The sequence below is a fragment of the Phoenix dactylifera genome, unplaced genomic scaffold (assembly GCF_009389715.1).
Source record: "Phoenix dactylifera cultivar Barhee BC4 unplaced genomic scaffold, palm_55x_up_171113_PBpolish2nd_filt_p 001920F, whole genome shotgun sequence".
In the NCBI taxonomy this organism is placed as follows: domain Eukaryota; kingdom Viridiplantae; phylum Streptophyta; class Magnoliopsida; order Arecales; family Arecaceae; genus Phoenix; species Phoenix dactylifera.
The window spans coordinates 31,119-46,755 of NW_024069206.1; the positions used below are offsets into that span (position 1 = coordinate 31,119).

Consider the following 15,637-nt stretch of genomic DNA (forward strand, 5'->3'; position numbering starts at 1 on the left):
AAAAGATTATGATCTGACTATCCACTATCACCCTAGAAAGGCAAATGTAGTAGCAGATGCACTGAGCCGGAAATCTTCAGAAAATATTGCAGCCTTGATTACTACTCAGAAGGATATTCTGGAAGATCTGAGGAGAGCAGAGATAGAGGTGTATCTACATGAGGCTACTATGAAATTGGCAAACTTGCGAGTCCAGCCTACACTTATTGATAGAATTAAGGCAGCGCAAGTTGATGACCCTCGACTCCAGAAGATCAGGAAAGATATCGAGTCTGGTACACAGTCAGATTTCCATATACATGAAGATGGCTCTTTGAGGTTTATTAACAGAGTCTGTGTTCCAGATAATCCTGGTCTGAAGAAGGAAATCATGGATGAAGCTCACAGTACGGGATATACAGTGCACCCAGGCAGTACCAAGATGTACAAGGATCTGAAAGCGGTGTTTTGGTGGAATAACATGAAGAGGGAGATTGCCCAGCATGTATCTCAATGCTTAACTTGTCAGCAAGTTAAGATTGAGCATCAGAGACCAGCAGGTATGCTACAGCCTCTGCCGATTCCAGAGTGGAAATGGGAGCATATCACTATGGATTTCGTATCAGGACTACCTCGTACCCTTAGAGGTCATGATTCAGTCTGGGTGATCGTAGACAGACTGACCAAAACAGCTCATTTTCTAGCAATCAAGACTGGGATGGCACTGGAGAAGCTGGCAGAATTATATATCGAGCAGATAGTACGGCTGCACGGAGTTCCAGTATCCATTGTATCAGACAGAGATTCCCGGTTTGTGGCACATTTCTGGGGCAGCTTGCACAGAGCTTTGGGGACCACCCTTAGCTTCAGTACAGCCTTTCATCCACAGACAGATGGACAGTCTGAGAGGACCATCCAGATTCTAGAGGATATGCTGAGAGCCTGCTCTATTGATATGAGGGGCTCTTGGGATCATCACTTGTCACTGGTAGAGTTTGCTTATAATAATAGCTACCAGGCAAGCATACAGATGGCTCCTTATGAGGCTCTATATGGTAGGAAGTGCAGATCGCCTATCTGTTGGGATGATGTGGGGGAGAGGAAGATCTTGGGTCCAGAGATGGTGCAGCAGACAGTGGAAAAGATTCAGTTGATCAGAGAACGACTCCGAGCAACTCAGAGTAGACAGAAAAGCTATGCAGATATCAGGAGGCGGGAATTGGAATTTCAGGTCGGAGATCATGTGTTTCTCAGAGTATCCCCTTCTAAAGGGATCATGCGGTTTGGAGTTCGAGGCAAGCTCAGTCCGAGATATGTGGGACCCTTCGAGATTCTCGAGAGAGTTGGATCTGTTGCTTATAGACTGGCACTTCCACCTGCTCTATCGGGAGTTCATTCTGTATTTCATGTCTCCATGCTGAGGAAGTATATTGCTGATCCAAATCATGTGATTGATGTGGCACCTTTGCAGCTTCGCGCCGATCTTACATATGTGGAGCAGCCTGTCCGTATAGTGGATAGGAAGGACCAAGTCTTGAGAAGACGCACTATCCCATATGTCAAGGTCCAGTGGAGCAATCATAGTGAGAGAGAAGCCACCTGGGAGCTGGAGGAGGAGATGAGAGAGAAGTATCCAGCCTTGTTCTCGGATTGAGGTATGTTTTTAATTTCGAGGACGAAATTTCTTTTTAGTTGGTTAGAGTGTGAAGACCCGAACTGAAGTCGGCAAGGAGTGCCGACTTCAGTTGGGTCATCGTGGTTTGCCCACGAAGACCACGCCGGCCGAACGGCCAGCGAGATCTCCGCACGCCCATCCCCCCTCTTCCCCTCTCTCCCTCTCTCTCTCTCTCTCTCGCGCTCCCTCCCTTCGTGAATTCTCAGAGGAGTCCCCATGCCCCACAAGCCCTAGATCTATCCTCCCTTTTCTCATTTCTTTTGTTGTTAAGGATTACCGGAGCCGTAGGCGTCGCCGGAGCCGCCATCGCCGCCGGAGAAGCCACTCGTCGACGGCCGGAGGTGAGGAAGACAACCATATTTTCTATTTTTATGGATTTAAGGGAAAGGAATGTGGGCATGTTAATCGGTTTTCATTTCCCCTGTTTTGGAGAAAAAAATTGATGGGATTCGACCGGCCGACGGTGGCCGGCCGGGGTCAATCCGGCCGAAATGGGTTCGGCCGGAGATGGGTGAACGGGGGCCGGGCTTCCAGCCCCGGTCTCCCTCTCTTTCCTCCCTTTTTCTTCCTCTCTCTCTCTCCTTCTTCTCTCTTTCTTCCCGTTCGGTGCCGCCTGTGAAGGTGGGGTAGCCGACGGCGGCTGGCCGAGCACGCCGCCGAGGACCACGGTCGGCCGCCGAGGGCCGACCACCAGCCACCTTTTTCTTCTTCTTCTTCTTCTTCTTCTTCTCCTTCTTCCTCTTCTTCTTCTTCCTCTTCTTCTTCTTCTTCCGCCGGCTGGGTGCTTTCCTTGCATCATTTTCTGTGCCCTGTTGGTGTCTCAAACCAGGCACAGATGAGCTTTGGGTGTTTCCTTTGCATCGAAATCCGTGCCTTAAGGGTGAACCAGACTTTGAACCGGGTTTAAATTGTGAACCGATTCCACCTATTCCATGAATGGGTTTTGTTATGGTCTGATCAGACCTGGTTTGGGTTGGGCTAGGGGTCTGTGTTGGGCTGAGTCGGGCCAAATTGGAACTGTGGGCTGGTTTGGGTTGGGCCCGAAATCTGATCCGGACCTGTTATCTGGTTTGGTTCAATTGGGCCTAATCTGTTTGGGCCACAATTGACTTGGGTTTAAAGGATCCTGATTTTAGGGTCTATGTTCGATCTTAGGGGCCCATTCTTAGATCCATGAACTTAGAAATTTAAGGGATTGGGAATAGTTTAAATTATGTTTCTTAGTTAATTAAATAATTAATATTTGTGTTTTAATCAGGGGTTCGTGATATCAGTGGCAGGGATTTTTAAGCGAACCCAGGTAGGTAACCTTGCTTAAAGTATGATTTACATGTACTATGCATATGTGTGATTATTTCCAGCATATTGGTATGTTTTATATTCTTGGCATCATTAATATTTAGAAGCATGTTTTTGATCTGAAAATCTATTATGCATATATATTGGTTTTGAAAACTTATGTTTATATTAAGTTTGATTGTTGGAATTTGTGGATGTGATTTTGGAGACCGCGTGACTATTGTCTAGGATTCCCGCCAATGGGGTGGAAACGTTGGCCCTGTCGACTTGTATGAGGAGCTAGTTCCGGCACTATGGGGTGTTTTGGCTCTGCGGAGCATGCTCTGAGGAGCAGAGATTGGGGCACCCTGGGGTGCAGCACTGCGGTGCAGGGCTCCATTTGGAGCAGAGTGTTGACACTTCGGTGTGACCATGCCACTGGGTGATGTGGCCGTAGTCATGCGGTAGAGCTGTGGATTATGTTATGCGTGATATGATAGACTGAAATGGTATATATATATATTACTTGAGTATCGGATTGGTTTGCGGATCATCACATTTATTGTGCACATGACCTGTAGTTACATTGCATATGCTTTAATACATGTTATCGTGACTTTATACATGTTGTTACCTACTGAGCTGTTGTAGCTCATACCTGTTTTTAACATAATTGCAGGAGATGATTGATGGGGGATTCGGGAGGAGAGGACTTATGACACTGGACATAGATAGATTTAGATTCATTTTGTCATAAGTAATTGATCTTGTAAATAAATGTTATCAACTTTATTTGAGACATTTGAAATTGAATTATTGATTTGATTATCTTAAATGATAGATTTTTAGTATTGATATTGTGATCTGATGTTGTGACTTGAGTGTCTGATTATTCAGCCTTGCACGCCCGTGCGGTTCGCCGTGCGGGTGTGCGGCGTCTGCTCGCGCCCCGGGCCTAGGTTCGGGTTCGGGGCGTGACAGTTTTTCACCTTGTTCTTTGCTAATCTGCCTTTTTTTTTTTCCTTTTCTGCTAGTAATCTGATATAAGCAAAGAGCTTATATCAGTTCTTTGATAATCTGTTAAAGGGCTTCCATTGACCGACTTGTTGAAACAGAGAGATAAGGAGATGCCTTCTTTGACCTCTTCCGCTCAGCTTGATATGATGTATGGACCATCAATACGTTCAATAGGACCCATGAGTTTGACTCCTCTAGTAAAAGGTAGCTTCCCTCTTCCCTGAAACTCTCCCTATAAAAGCTTGTGGAACCTTAACCAATGCTCATCAAACACCCCATCTCTCTCTCTCTCTATGTCTCTCTCTTAGTGTCATGTTCCCCTTCGGCAGCATGAGCTCGAGCATGAGCATGTATGAGAGAGTGAGCTCCAAGGATAGGGAGAAAAAGAAAAAGTTCATCTTGTGGGCATGTGCCATCTCCTTAGTGATTATTCTATCAACTGCGCTATCCCTGACAACCACAAAGCAAGCAGGAGCTAAACCCAAGGGTCTAGCTTCCTCTTACCATTCCTTCAGTACAGTCTCTAGGGCTGCCGCCGCCACCACCACCACCAGCTCCACCACCACCACCACCACCAAGATCTCTAGCGCCATCACCTTTGCCTGCGAGGCCACCCACTACCCAAATGCATGCGAGTCCGCCCTCGCCTCCCTTGCCGGAGCACCGACAAAGTCAGCAAAAGAGGTCTTCGACGTGTCCGTCCAATTTGCCATGGGCCGCGCCCACTCGGTCCGCGCCATGGCCTACAACCTAACCCTCAATCACCAGAAGCTCGGGTCCGGCCGCCCCACCGGCATGGACGACTGCCTCGAGCTCCTCGACATCACCCTGGATCAACTCAACGACGTCCTCGACCCGAAGAAGAGCTCGAGTCCTCACGACATCAAGACCTGGCTCAGCGCGGCCCTCACGAACCAGGCGACGTGCAAGGATAGCCTCCAGATCGTCGAGGCCTCCGACGGGAAGGATGCCATGAGCCGCCAGGTGGAGAGCTTGACGCAGTTCATCAGCAACTCGCTCGCCCTCCACATGAAGCTCAACGGTACTGGAAGCGATGCCGGCGGCCGGAAGCTACTATCCGACGGATTTCCGGCATGGCTGTCCGCCGCGGACCGAAAGCTCCTGGAAGCTCCCCCGGAGGACGTCCGGCCGGATGCGGTGGTGGCCAAGGATGGCAGCGGCACCCACAAGACGATCAACGAGGCCATCGCCTTCGTGTCGCTGGCCTCCGGCGGCGGTGGCAGGAGCGTGATACACGTGAAATCCGGGACCTATAATGAGTACATCAAGATCCCAACCAAGCAGAAGAACGTCATGCTGATGGGAGACGGGAAGGGCAAATCCGTCATTGTGGGCAGCAAGAACGTTGAAAACGGGTATACGACCTACGGTTCCGCGACCGTCGGTGAGAATGAGCTCTCTCACTCTCTCTAACTCTTACCATTCCGGTTTTACCCCGAGAAATGCCAAAATTCTTGGTCGTGGTAATTCTTACGTGACAGGTCCAAAAGCAGCTACTAGCAACGTCGGCTCAAATGAGAGCCAAGGTTCCATTGTGCTGTGGACTATTTCGCTTGTGAAATTTGAACTTGGATGTAGCCATCATGGGGGGGCAGATTAGTTGCATTAATGGTCGTCTCACTTAGTGGCCCCTCTCAAATAATGTTTTGAAGGGATGGGCTCAATTAGTGTTACGTCCATTTTAACGCTAGCCTCAATGTGGTAAGTGTATACCGTACTGCACCGGCTTACGTCCATATCAAATGTTAGTTAAAGCCCGGACAAGATAAGAATCCGTACATAAATGAAAAAAATACTCACCAATCTTCTCCCTCAAAATATAAATGAAAAAATCCCAGATTCCTGCACGATAAATATGATCAAATTGAGGACCGAATTCTAGCTGGGTTAGTGGCACACGAAGAACAGCATGGGCCACTTAGAGAATGCCACGAATGAAGTCAATTCGGTTGTAAAATTCTAAAGAATCTAAAGATAGATATATGTTCCTTCCAGCTGTATTTGATGTCTCATCCCCCATTATTTTTTCTTCAATATCTAAACAGCTTTGACGTCGCTCGAAAACTTTGCGAAAAAGGTTAATAGTTTTTTTTGTATTCTTCAGCTGCCATGGGTGCAGGCTTCATCGCCAAGGGCGTCACCATCATCAACAACTCCGGGGCATCGAAGCAGCAGGGCGTGGCCTTGCTTGTCGGCGGGGATAAGTCCGTGATCTACCAGTGCTCCATACAGGGATACCAGGACACCCTCTACACCCTCTCCAACCGGCAATTCTATTCACAGGACGACATCTACGGCACCGTCGACTTCATCTTCGGCAACTCGGCAGTGGTCTTCCAGAACTGCTACATCCAACCTCGGAAGGCCGGCGGGGGCCAGAAGAACGTCATCACGGCGCAAGGCCGGGAGGATCCGAACCAGAACACCGGCATATCGATCCACAAATGCAGGATCGTCGGAGCGTCGGACTTGGGCGGGACTCCGACCTACCTTGGTAGGCCATGGAAGAAGTACTCGAGGACGGTGGTGATGGAGACTTACATGGATGACTCCATCGACCCTGCAGGGTGGGAGCCATGGTCGGGCAGCTTCGCGCTTTCCACGCTCTACTATGGGGAGTACGCCAACACTGGCCCAGGGGCCTCCACATCCGGTCGGGTCGGTTGGTCCGGCGTCCACTCGTCGCTCTCCGCCTCCGAGGCATCAAAATTTACTGTTTCTGAATTCATCTTTGGTGACTCATGGTTGCCGGGCACCGGCGTCAGCTACAACGCCGGACTCTGATATGCTATCCCGCCGGCGTGACTATATGCATAAATTATCACTACTGTGGCCCAGTTTGAACAAGTGTAAGATATGCATGTTGGTTTTTATTTATGTACTGCTATCTGCAACTCTGCAAGCGTAGATTAAATCATCACGCTATAACAATAAATGTGAACTTGTTTGCTACTAAGTGTTATCCTTTTAAACTCGCATGGTATTCATGTTTGATATATGTTTTGCTTGCCTCCTTTAGATGAGGTGGGGCAGGAGTATTCCTTATGTTGTAATGTAAATGGACAATGCCATACTTTGCGTCTCCCAGCCTGCAACCAATTATAGACACCAGGGGTCCAAGTTGCTTCAGCTATCCGCAAGAAAGACAGATGCTTGAAAGAGAGCTATAATATGGAATCTTTCAGGCTTTGGGGACCCCTACCAATTATTCATGCTAGATTTATATGCCAAGCAACCGCGGCCGGCCATCATCATTTTTGGCTGAAAGCGAAAGGATTGCTTCGTCGGTCGGTAAGATTACATGATTTTCTGTAAACTAAGGTGGTTTTCACCTCTCTATTTTGCATGATAGAGCTTGATAGATTACTTCAGGAAGTTGGTGTTTTTGTATATTCTTCTCAGAGGTTTGTACCACAATGTGATTGTAGGAAAAAAAAAAATACAAAAACTGATCAAGAAAAGTGTATTCTTGATGAAGAACAATGGAGAAATGAGGCTAGCTAGGATGTTACTACTTGAAAATGGACTCAAATTTCATTGATTCAAGTGTGTTTTCTGAAGTTACAAAGCTGGAAAATTTATAGGCAAATTTCCATACGAATTTACACTTATTAATGACACAACTTTATAAGAGACAAGAACCAAGTTCTTAGAACATATTCAAAGTAATAATAAATTCTTCTCAAGAAACGAAGTTCATGAAACAGAAAATTCATGAACCACAAAAACCAAAGAGACAACATTAACTAACCTCGGGAAACCAAAAAGACAAAAGCCATAAGTCAAAGAGACAAAACATATGTATAGCTTATAATTTCTAACAATGATTACATGAACCTATAAAAAATATGATTGCTAGCATCTGAACGGTCATGAAATCAGCAAAAAAGGGTTTAAAAAAGAAGAGTCATTGCTTTTTTTTTAGGTCTGCAAGAATGCTTAAGATCTGTGAATTTTAAAAATTACTTGATGATCGTTAATGAAGCTTGATCTTCTAAAACTAATTTGATCCCGGATGCCAGCCCTGGAGAGGTTATAACTTGGACTTGGAAAGATAAAAGTAAATCTATAGGAAGGTTTTGCATGGTTTGAAATCAAGATGAACCATTGATTGTGGCAGTCATCAGTCTCCCATGCAATTCCAAGTATGCCGGTGCAGAAAGCATCACAGTCATTTCTGAGAGCGTCACGGATCGGGATATGCTTTGTTGCATTAGATGAATTATGATTCAGTCATCATCTGTACAGTTTTCAGTTTTTTTAAAATTTAGCTTATTAACTTGCTAGTCAGGTGGATAAGGATAATTCAGAATATATAACCAAGGAAGCTGAGCTACTACTTTCCAAGTAACAGGAAAAAAGAATAAAAGAAAGAAACCACTGGGACCATATGTTTAACTTGGGTGATGGAACCATACCTTTTCCTCTAAGGTTATTGATCGAATGTATGTAGCAATATCATACTCTGATTGGAGTCCTAGTATTCTAATTCTTGGTCTCTGAAGATTCCATGTTTCATCATACGCCACCGGCGAAAACCAGATGCTCTCCACCAAAAACAAGAACATATGCCAAAAAAAAACTAGAGCACATATGGCAGCATAGCTTCCAATCTTGCTCATGCTGACTGGGTTCCACCAATAGCACCAATGGACTCCATATCTCTTTGTTCTGTAGAGATATGCCTGTCTGATCTGAACTGCTCTACATTGGTCCAGAACCAAATAGATGAAGCCATTAATCTGCAACAAAACAGGACCTTCAAGAGAGAACAAATAAAACTATAGAAAACTGATCTAGAAGTGCACCAATATCGGCTGAATGGAATTAAGTTGATCCAAATATATGCAAGCACATCAGCTGCAAGCTACATTCTGATCCCTTGCTAAATCTGGTATGCAAATATTATATATAACAGTAATTATCTTTAAATGCTAAGGTTTTGCCCTGAAATATTAGTAGAGTATCTGGCTAAAACCCATTGAGAATTCATAAACTAAGAATGTAGAAATTTTTTGAGAGAGAAGAATGCATAAGAAATTAATTATCACGAAAGTGCTTAAAGTTTTAATGATCTTGTTTCCTTCCTACCCAGCTCCGAATCGGCCAAGGTTTGGTAGAACCCCTCACCAGCACCCCAAGTCCTGAATTTGGTAGGGTCAACTGCGGTCCAACCTGAAGCCTCATTCAATTCAGGTTTAGCCAATGCCAATAAAAAAGGTCTTTGGATTTGGGCATTTGTCGAACAAAGTTAGTGTTGGGTCAATCAAGGACACTCTTGCATCTGCATTCATCATCCGATTATACCGTAGCAGGGTCCCAAAAAGTAAAATAAGTGCAAGAGTTAGAATGCAATAATTTTTTCAAATCAGAATGGCTGAACCTGGAAATATGCATCAAAAAAATGCATGCTCTCCAAAAAATGGTAAAAGAAATGTCAGATATGAACACTTTTGAGTGCTTATGAGAAGTGAGATACATTGGACCACAGAAAATACACACCTATGGTATACTACTCTTCACTCCTCTTTGTGTTAGCTGCAGATGTTCTTTATCAGATTTTCAGGGCGATTAGTCAAAAATACACCAACTGAATTGTTTCTAGTCCAATTTAAAGAAGTATTTTGCATGTACACTATATTGGGATCTCATCAAGTTGTGGTCCACATTAACAAGTGGCGTCAATATGGTCCAAGTGAAAGAATGTTGGATCTCATTAAGTTGTGGCCTACATTGACAAGTGTTTCTTGAATTTTATAATTAAATTTTAATAATCACAACGAGGGCATAGACGTAATTTCTCAATGGTGAAGAGTTATCTTGATGGGGGGGCAGGTGACTTTTCATGGGTGTGACAACCTGAGGCAGTTGGTCCTTGGGGAAAGCTTTAAATAGCTTATGGGGATCTCTTCTCTAAATACACGCATACAAAGCTCTTTCTTCGAAAAAAACTTCTGCCAATCTCTGATCCTATCAGAGACAATTGTTCTTGTTGGAAGAAATTTTTGCGAATCTTGAAGTGCAGCAGACTCTATGGATTCAATGACTCAGGTAGGATCCTTTCATTAATTTTTTTTATCACACTAACAGTATAAGATTACTTTGCAATTCTTAACAGCATTAGATTCAGTTTTCGGAATCTCTTCTGTGTTGTTTTGAGGATTTGTTTGGCCCATCCATCAATTCTATTATTAGACTGTTGGTCTTGTTAGGTGAGGGATAGACTGTGGCACAACAATCCGCTTGTCTACTTGGTTGTACTGCTAGCTACCCCCATTAGATACCTTGGTTTGCCATTGTCAAACTAGAAGGTCGATTGGAGGTTATAAAGTTGATCAAGAGGAAAACTTCTATTCTATTGTGACATGTTGATGTTGTTTTCCATGGTACATATTGTGAGGACCCGTGTGGGCATGTGTTTAGTCTCACATTAATTATTTGCCAAGAAGATTTTGGATACTTATACAGGATTAAGAAATCCAAAAAATACCTTCCGGCTAGCAATTTTGGGTGAGCTCTTGGGTTGTTACAAATTATATCAAAGCGAACTCGGCTCGTAGCCTATGTGGACTAGGAGACACTGTAGCACAAATTCATAGAGGCTGACCATGGGCCGATCGTGGTGCTTGTGATTAAATTTGAATAGATTTGAACTCTTAGCCTGACGAGGACGTCAGGACTTAAACCGAGCTAATATATGAGGACTCGTGTAGGCGTGTGTTTAGTTCCACATCGGTTTTTTCGCCGAGGAGATCTTAGGTACTTATACAGGACTAAGAAATCCAAAAAATATCTTTCGGCTAACAATTTTGGGTGAGGTCCTGAGTTATTAGACATACTTCTGCTCCCTAGATGTTATGTCTTTTTCTTTTTTGGCTCAAGTGAGTTGGATTACACAGAAGGTTTTCTTGTGAGATTTTTTAAGTCTAAACAGGCCCTGCTCAGAAAATGGCTGTGAAAGTTGCACTACCTTGGAGACGGTTTAGCACATCTTTTTCCAGTATCTTTTTTTTGAGGCCATGTGGTTATCGATCAAGTATCTTGATCTCTGTAGTGATAGAAGGGTTTTCTTGATCAAAACATTACGGATTTTGTAGTGATAGAAGATGTTTTGTTGATCTCTGTGGCAAGATTGAAAAGTGCAGGTCTTCATGTTGGCTGTTCTTTCAAACCTATGCCTGTTATACTCAATGGTTGGCACTGCAAGTTTGAATTTTGTTGGCAGATGATATTCTCCTTAGCGATCTGGATGCTAAGAGCTCTTCAGTGGGTAGGCTGTTTCAGAATGTTGGTCTCCATCTTTTTCTTTGGGATCAAATATCTGCTTCCCTCTGCTTACTCTCTTAAATTTTTGTTGATTAATAATTTTAATGAAATAATGGTGATCTTGTCATAGTTTTTCTAAGAACCAAAATTTCTTTCCTTTACAAAGGCCTTTGGAAGCGGAAAAGGAAATTTGGAGTAATTGGGTTAAATAAATGGAGCAACTTTGAGAGAAAAAGAAGGTTATCATAGGAGTAAGTTATTCCGGGATTAAGTATGATGAATTATTCACAAGGAGCAAAGGTGAAGTATTTATGATGTGCCAATTCTTCACTCATTCCACCCTTAGAAAAGTGGTTTAATTCATATAAAAGATGAGTGCAAGCACCAAAACAAATTCAAGTTGGAATGTCGTTGAACGTGCTAAGGAAGGATTAGAGGTGTATCATTAGTGACAAGCTTCTCTTTCATTAAAAAGATTGCAGCATATTCACAGTTGCAAAGACTGAAAGGAAGGTGTTTTGATTTGCTTTGGGGCTGAGCAGTTGTCAGAATACTATTACTTCATCAACCACCTGTTGTCATGACATGTTAACATGGTTTTAATGGCTTTTATTTCTGTTATTTTTGAATTTTCATATTTATTATGTGACCTGTATTTTTTTTTAATCCTTTTAGTTTTTCTAAATTCAGAATATTTTATCCCCGTCGAATCGCTACAAAATGCCATTATCACCACTATTTATCCACCATTGCTCGCCAACGCTACATTTAGGCCTTGGAAGTTCTGTTCTCGTTAGCCATCATCATGAATAGGTTTGGAACTTGGCCCGATCGGATCCAAGTTCTTTTAAAATAAAGAGGATTGGGACTGGAATTTTTTTTTTTTATAACCGGCTGTTTCCAAACCGACACCAAGCCTGATCAAAAGCCTAATTAGGGCCAACCTGGCTAAGCCCAACTCGGTCGAAAGCTTATACCCCAGGAGGTTCAGACCCAGACCCGCGAGATTGGTCGAGGTGCGGCGGACCCTCTTTCACCGTCCACCACCGCCGCTCTATTTCTGTCCCTCCCTCACCGGGTTTTTCTTTTGTCGATCCACATTAGAATGATACGGTATGATATTGTATCGTATCGTACTGCCAGTCTACCAGCATGGATGCCGGTTCCGGTTCTACGAATCTTGTTTCAAGCCTTTTGGGTGGGCTAAAAAAATGCATCTCCAATTGTGATTTCACCCAGGCAATACGAAAAAAACGTTTCAGAAAAAGCAGTGTCTGCTTATTTTCTTGTGCTTCCACATCAAGTCACTACCTGGGCAGTCTGATGTTAACCAGGACAATATGCAAGGGGCCCCTCAAGAATCCTAAGGTGCTTATCTTGTTGAGATGTATGATGGGGTGGCCCATATTTTTTGGGTTTCTTCTCCATGTTCTTTCTTCTTTTTTCCTCTATATAGATTCGTAGATGACAGTCTTATTTGTAGTCTTGCTTACATTTGTGAATTATTTATTAAAGAAGGAGAACAAGATTCTTAGATGCTCTGAGATTTCGAATAGGCATTTAAATCTGGCACATTGATGGTGCTCCTATCTCACCATTGGTTTCAGATGTCTGAAACTGGACCTTCAAGAGTAGAAATTCACAACAGGTCTTGCCTCCCCTTTCCTCCTTTTGTTTAATTGGAATAAATGGTTTTGAAGAGTTTTACATGGGATCGTGAGTGAAGCCTTCGCAAATATATTCTTGAAAAAGATATTACCATGGTTGAATTTGCTTACCCCCAGTTCTATCTTTCTTGCAAGTACTCGAAAACCAGTGTTGTTTTGATATGTGACTGATAGTGTGCTTTAAAAGATGTGCTAGTGAGACATCATTGATGGAACTACCAAACTGCAGTTTGGCATGCAAACAGACTTTGATTGCATATGAATTCTTCTCTTTGGGTCACTTACTCTGCTCTTATCTGCTATTTTTTTGCATCCTTGAGCCATCCTGGAAGACAGGAAGGAAATCTTGGTTGCTTTGCTTTCACATCCTTTGTTCTTGCTGCCTTAAACAATTAAGTGTTCTTCAGACATATATTTCTTTTTTGTTTTTGACGGATCTTCAGACATATATTTCATCTGATCTAAGACAGTAGAGAACTAAAATAACAGACAGTGAGACAGGTGTAAGCAAAAAGAACAAGGTTGGCAAAAACAACGAAATTTCTTGCTGAATTTTTGTTGGGTTAGCAGGCAGTGAATGAACTCATAGGAAACATTACCTCTATTTTTAGAGGTCTCTTATCAGCCAAGTAGTCGATCTAAGCATGCCATTTGACTCTGGAAAAAAAAAAAATCTTGCATGTTTGGCTATTCTTATAAGTTAGGTTGAAAATTCTGTAGTATTTGTGAATTGGGCTATCCATTTAAGCATTACTTTATATTAACCAAACTCCACCCAGCCCGAATCTTATGGAAAGAAAAAGATCTTTATAATTTTTTTTTGTTCGTAGAATTTGGGCTGGATTCGATAGATCAACAAGTCCGATTCTCTTAGAAAATCTTATAGGAATATGCAGACAAGCAACGCCTTTACAACCCAAACACATTTCTATTCTGGCTCAGACCTTTGACACTGGCTACATCCCAACCTACCACTGGAGAAGACCGATTTATGCCTCCAATGGGATTTATAGTGCCCTCTCTCATGGCATCAAAAGCAAGCACCCATTCTAACTCAATCGAGTGGGATGATCAACAATAGCTATACTTCTAACATTATTAAGGCCTTGGCTCATCTTGGTCATCATATTGATGAGGAGATAAGACACCTTGTTCATGATGGGGGGAAGTTGTCTAGCTTAGAAATCTCCAAAAATTTACCAGTTGATGTGCTGTGTTACTCCATGAATTGAGAGCCTGAGGAGTGATACTAGCAAGGCAGTGGGTAGTAACATTATTGTTTTTTGTTTTAGGAATGACAATTCGAAATTTGTGAAACAAAATGATATGCAAAAATATCAAAAGGTTATTTTAATCCCATCCAAAGTTAAGCTTGTCAGATTGCTGATAGAATTAATCGAGAATTTTTAGGTGATATTGTTTGAAATGAAACAGGCATAGCATCTAATAGTATGTATAGCTTGCATCAACAGAACCTCCCATCTCTCATGCTGAGATTCATCTTTCTTTATCAATGGTTTTCCACACTATTACCAAGAGTAGGTATAAAATCTGTGAGTGTAAATGAAGGAATTAAATGAATGTAAACATATAGGATTCAAATTTACTAATTAGGCTTCCATTATGTTGATATTGTGACAGAAACATACATAAACTTTGTAATCAAAACCAGCTTTTCATTAGCAAATCATCCATCTTTACAATATGAAGATCCATGCTAGCATACCCATCTACTTATCGTCCATGCTCGTATGATACCCGAATCTGTCTTCATATCCAAATGTTAGTTTTGTTTGCGAATGATTCGGTAAAAGTCATCATCCTTGGCAATTTGAAGCTTCATTCTTTGTTGGAAATCAGGAATCTGATGGTCTCTGCGCCTGCGCAAGTGCAAAGAAAAAGTGAGTGGAAAACTATTTGTTTGAAACTGATTAAGTTCTGTCTTGTTTGGCATATACCTTTGGTGATCTGCGCCATTCGATGACCATCGACTAAATCGCGGGCCTTCATCATACCCCTCGCATATTACTTCTCCCTGTCCATCTATGTAACAGACTATTCCCATTGCTTGGTCTTCAAAAACAACCTGATAGATGGAACTCAGAACAAGTCATGGAAGTCATCTACTGATTCTAAAGAAACATCATCATCTCTGGATTTGGGTTGTGGTCAGGAATCAGACCTTGTTGGTTGTGAAAGGTTTGCATGAAGAAGTTGCTGCTGCTCTGCTGTGTTGTATATGGCTGTTGTGCAGCATGGAAGCTCTTGGCATGGCCTTCTTGGTCTGGCCTCTTGGAAGGATGACACCAGGGTAAGAACATCTTATTGCCATCGATTGTCCCAGCTATTGTGTCTCTATGTGTGTGTGAGGAGAGATGGAGGAGGAGGAGGTTGTATTTGGTACTTGGTTTTCAGCCATTACAGCAAGTGATGCATTGCTTGAATTAATGAGTAGCCTCATCATAGAAGTGACGTTGGCCCCAACAAAGATAATACAATATTGCAGTTGTTATTTAGTTGTTTTTGTCATTGTTTAATATGTCAAGGCCTGATTGGTGAGGAGGTCCATTTTCTCACCTCAGCTTTTTAGTTGAGAAAACTAATCTCATAGATAACATTATCTTTGTGTACTATAAAATTTCTACTTGTCTTTATCCTTATCTGCTCTTGCTGATAATTATAATTTGACATCACCATTATACATGCGTTCAGCTTTCAGAACCTTTCGTTTTCT

The 15,637-nt window shown here is 42.7% G+C and overlaps 2 protein-coding genes across 2 annotated transcripts; one reads left to right on the forward strand and one right to left on the reverse strand.

Moving 5' to 3' along the window:
* The first annotated feature begins 4,207 nt into the window (after positions 1–4,207).
* On the forward strand, positions 4,208–6,948 carry LOC120109227 (pectinesterase-like). The gene is made up of 2 exons (XM_039122971.1): positions 4,208–5,354; positions 6,075–6,948. The coding sequence occupies exons 1-2, from the start codon at positions 4,262–4,264 to the stop codon at positions 6,752–6,754; spliced, it is 1,773 nt and encodes a 590-aa protein (XP_038978899.1). The 5' UTR covers positions 4,208–4,261; the 3' UTR covers positions 6,755–6,948.
* A 7,608-nt stretch (positions 6,949–14,556) lies between these two features.
* LOC120109228 lies at positions 14,557–15,360 on the reverse strand. Its single transcript, XM_039122972.1, has 3 exons — positions 15,086–15,360; positions 14,862–14,989; positions 14,557–14,783 (listed from the first exon to the last, which is right to left on the reverse strand). The coding sequence occupies exons 1-3, from the start codon at positions 15,233–15,235 to the stop codon at positions 14,687–14,689; spliced, it is 375 nt and encodes a 124-aa protein (XP_038978900.1). The 5' UTR covers positions 15,236–15,360; the 3' UTR covers positions 14,557–14,686.
* Positions 15,361–15,637: the final 277 nt, after the last annotated feature.

Coding starts and splice junctions, on each gene's coding strand:
- LOC120109227 (XM_039122971.1), top strand. CDS start 4,262: ATGTTCCCCTTCGGCAGCATGAGCTCGAGCATGAGCATGTATGAGAGA. Junction 5,355..6,074: donor CTACGGTTCCGCGACCGTCG/GTGAGAATGAGC, acceptor TGTATTCTTCAG/CTGCCATGGGTGCAGGCTTC.
- LOC120109228 (XM_039122972.1), bottom strand. CDS start 15,235: ATGGCAATAAGATGTTCTTACCCTGGTGTCATCCTTCCAAGAGGCCAG. Junction 14,990..15,085: donor AACCTTTCACAACCAACAAG/GTCTGATTCCTG, acceptor TCCATCTATCAG/GTTGTTTTTGAAGACCAAGC. Junction 14,784..14,861: donor AATGGCGCAGATCACCAAAG/GTATATGCCAAA, acceptor GCACTTGCGCAG/GCGCAGAGACCATCAGATTC.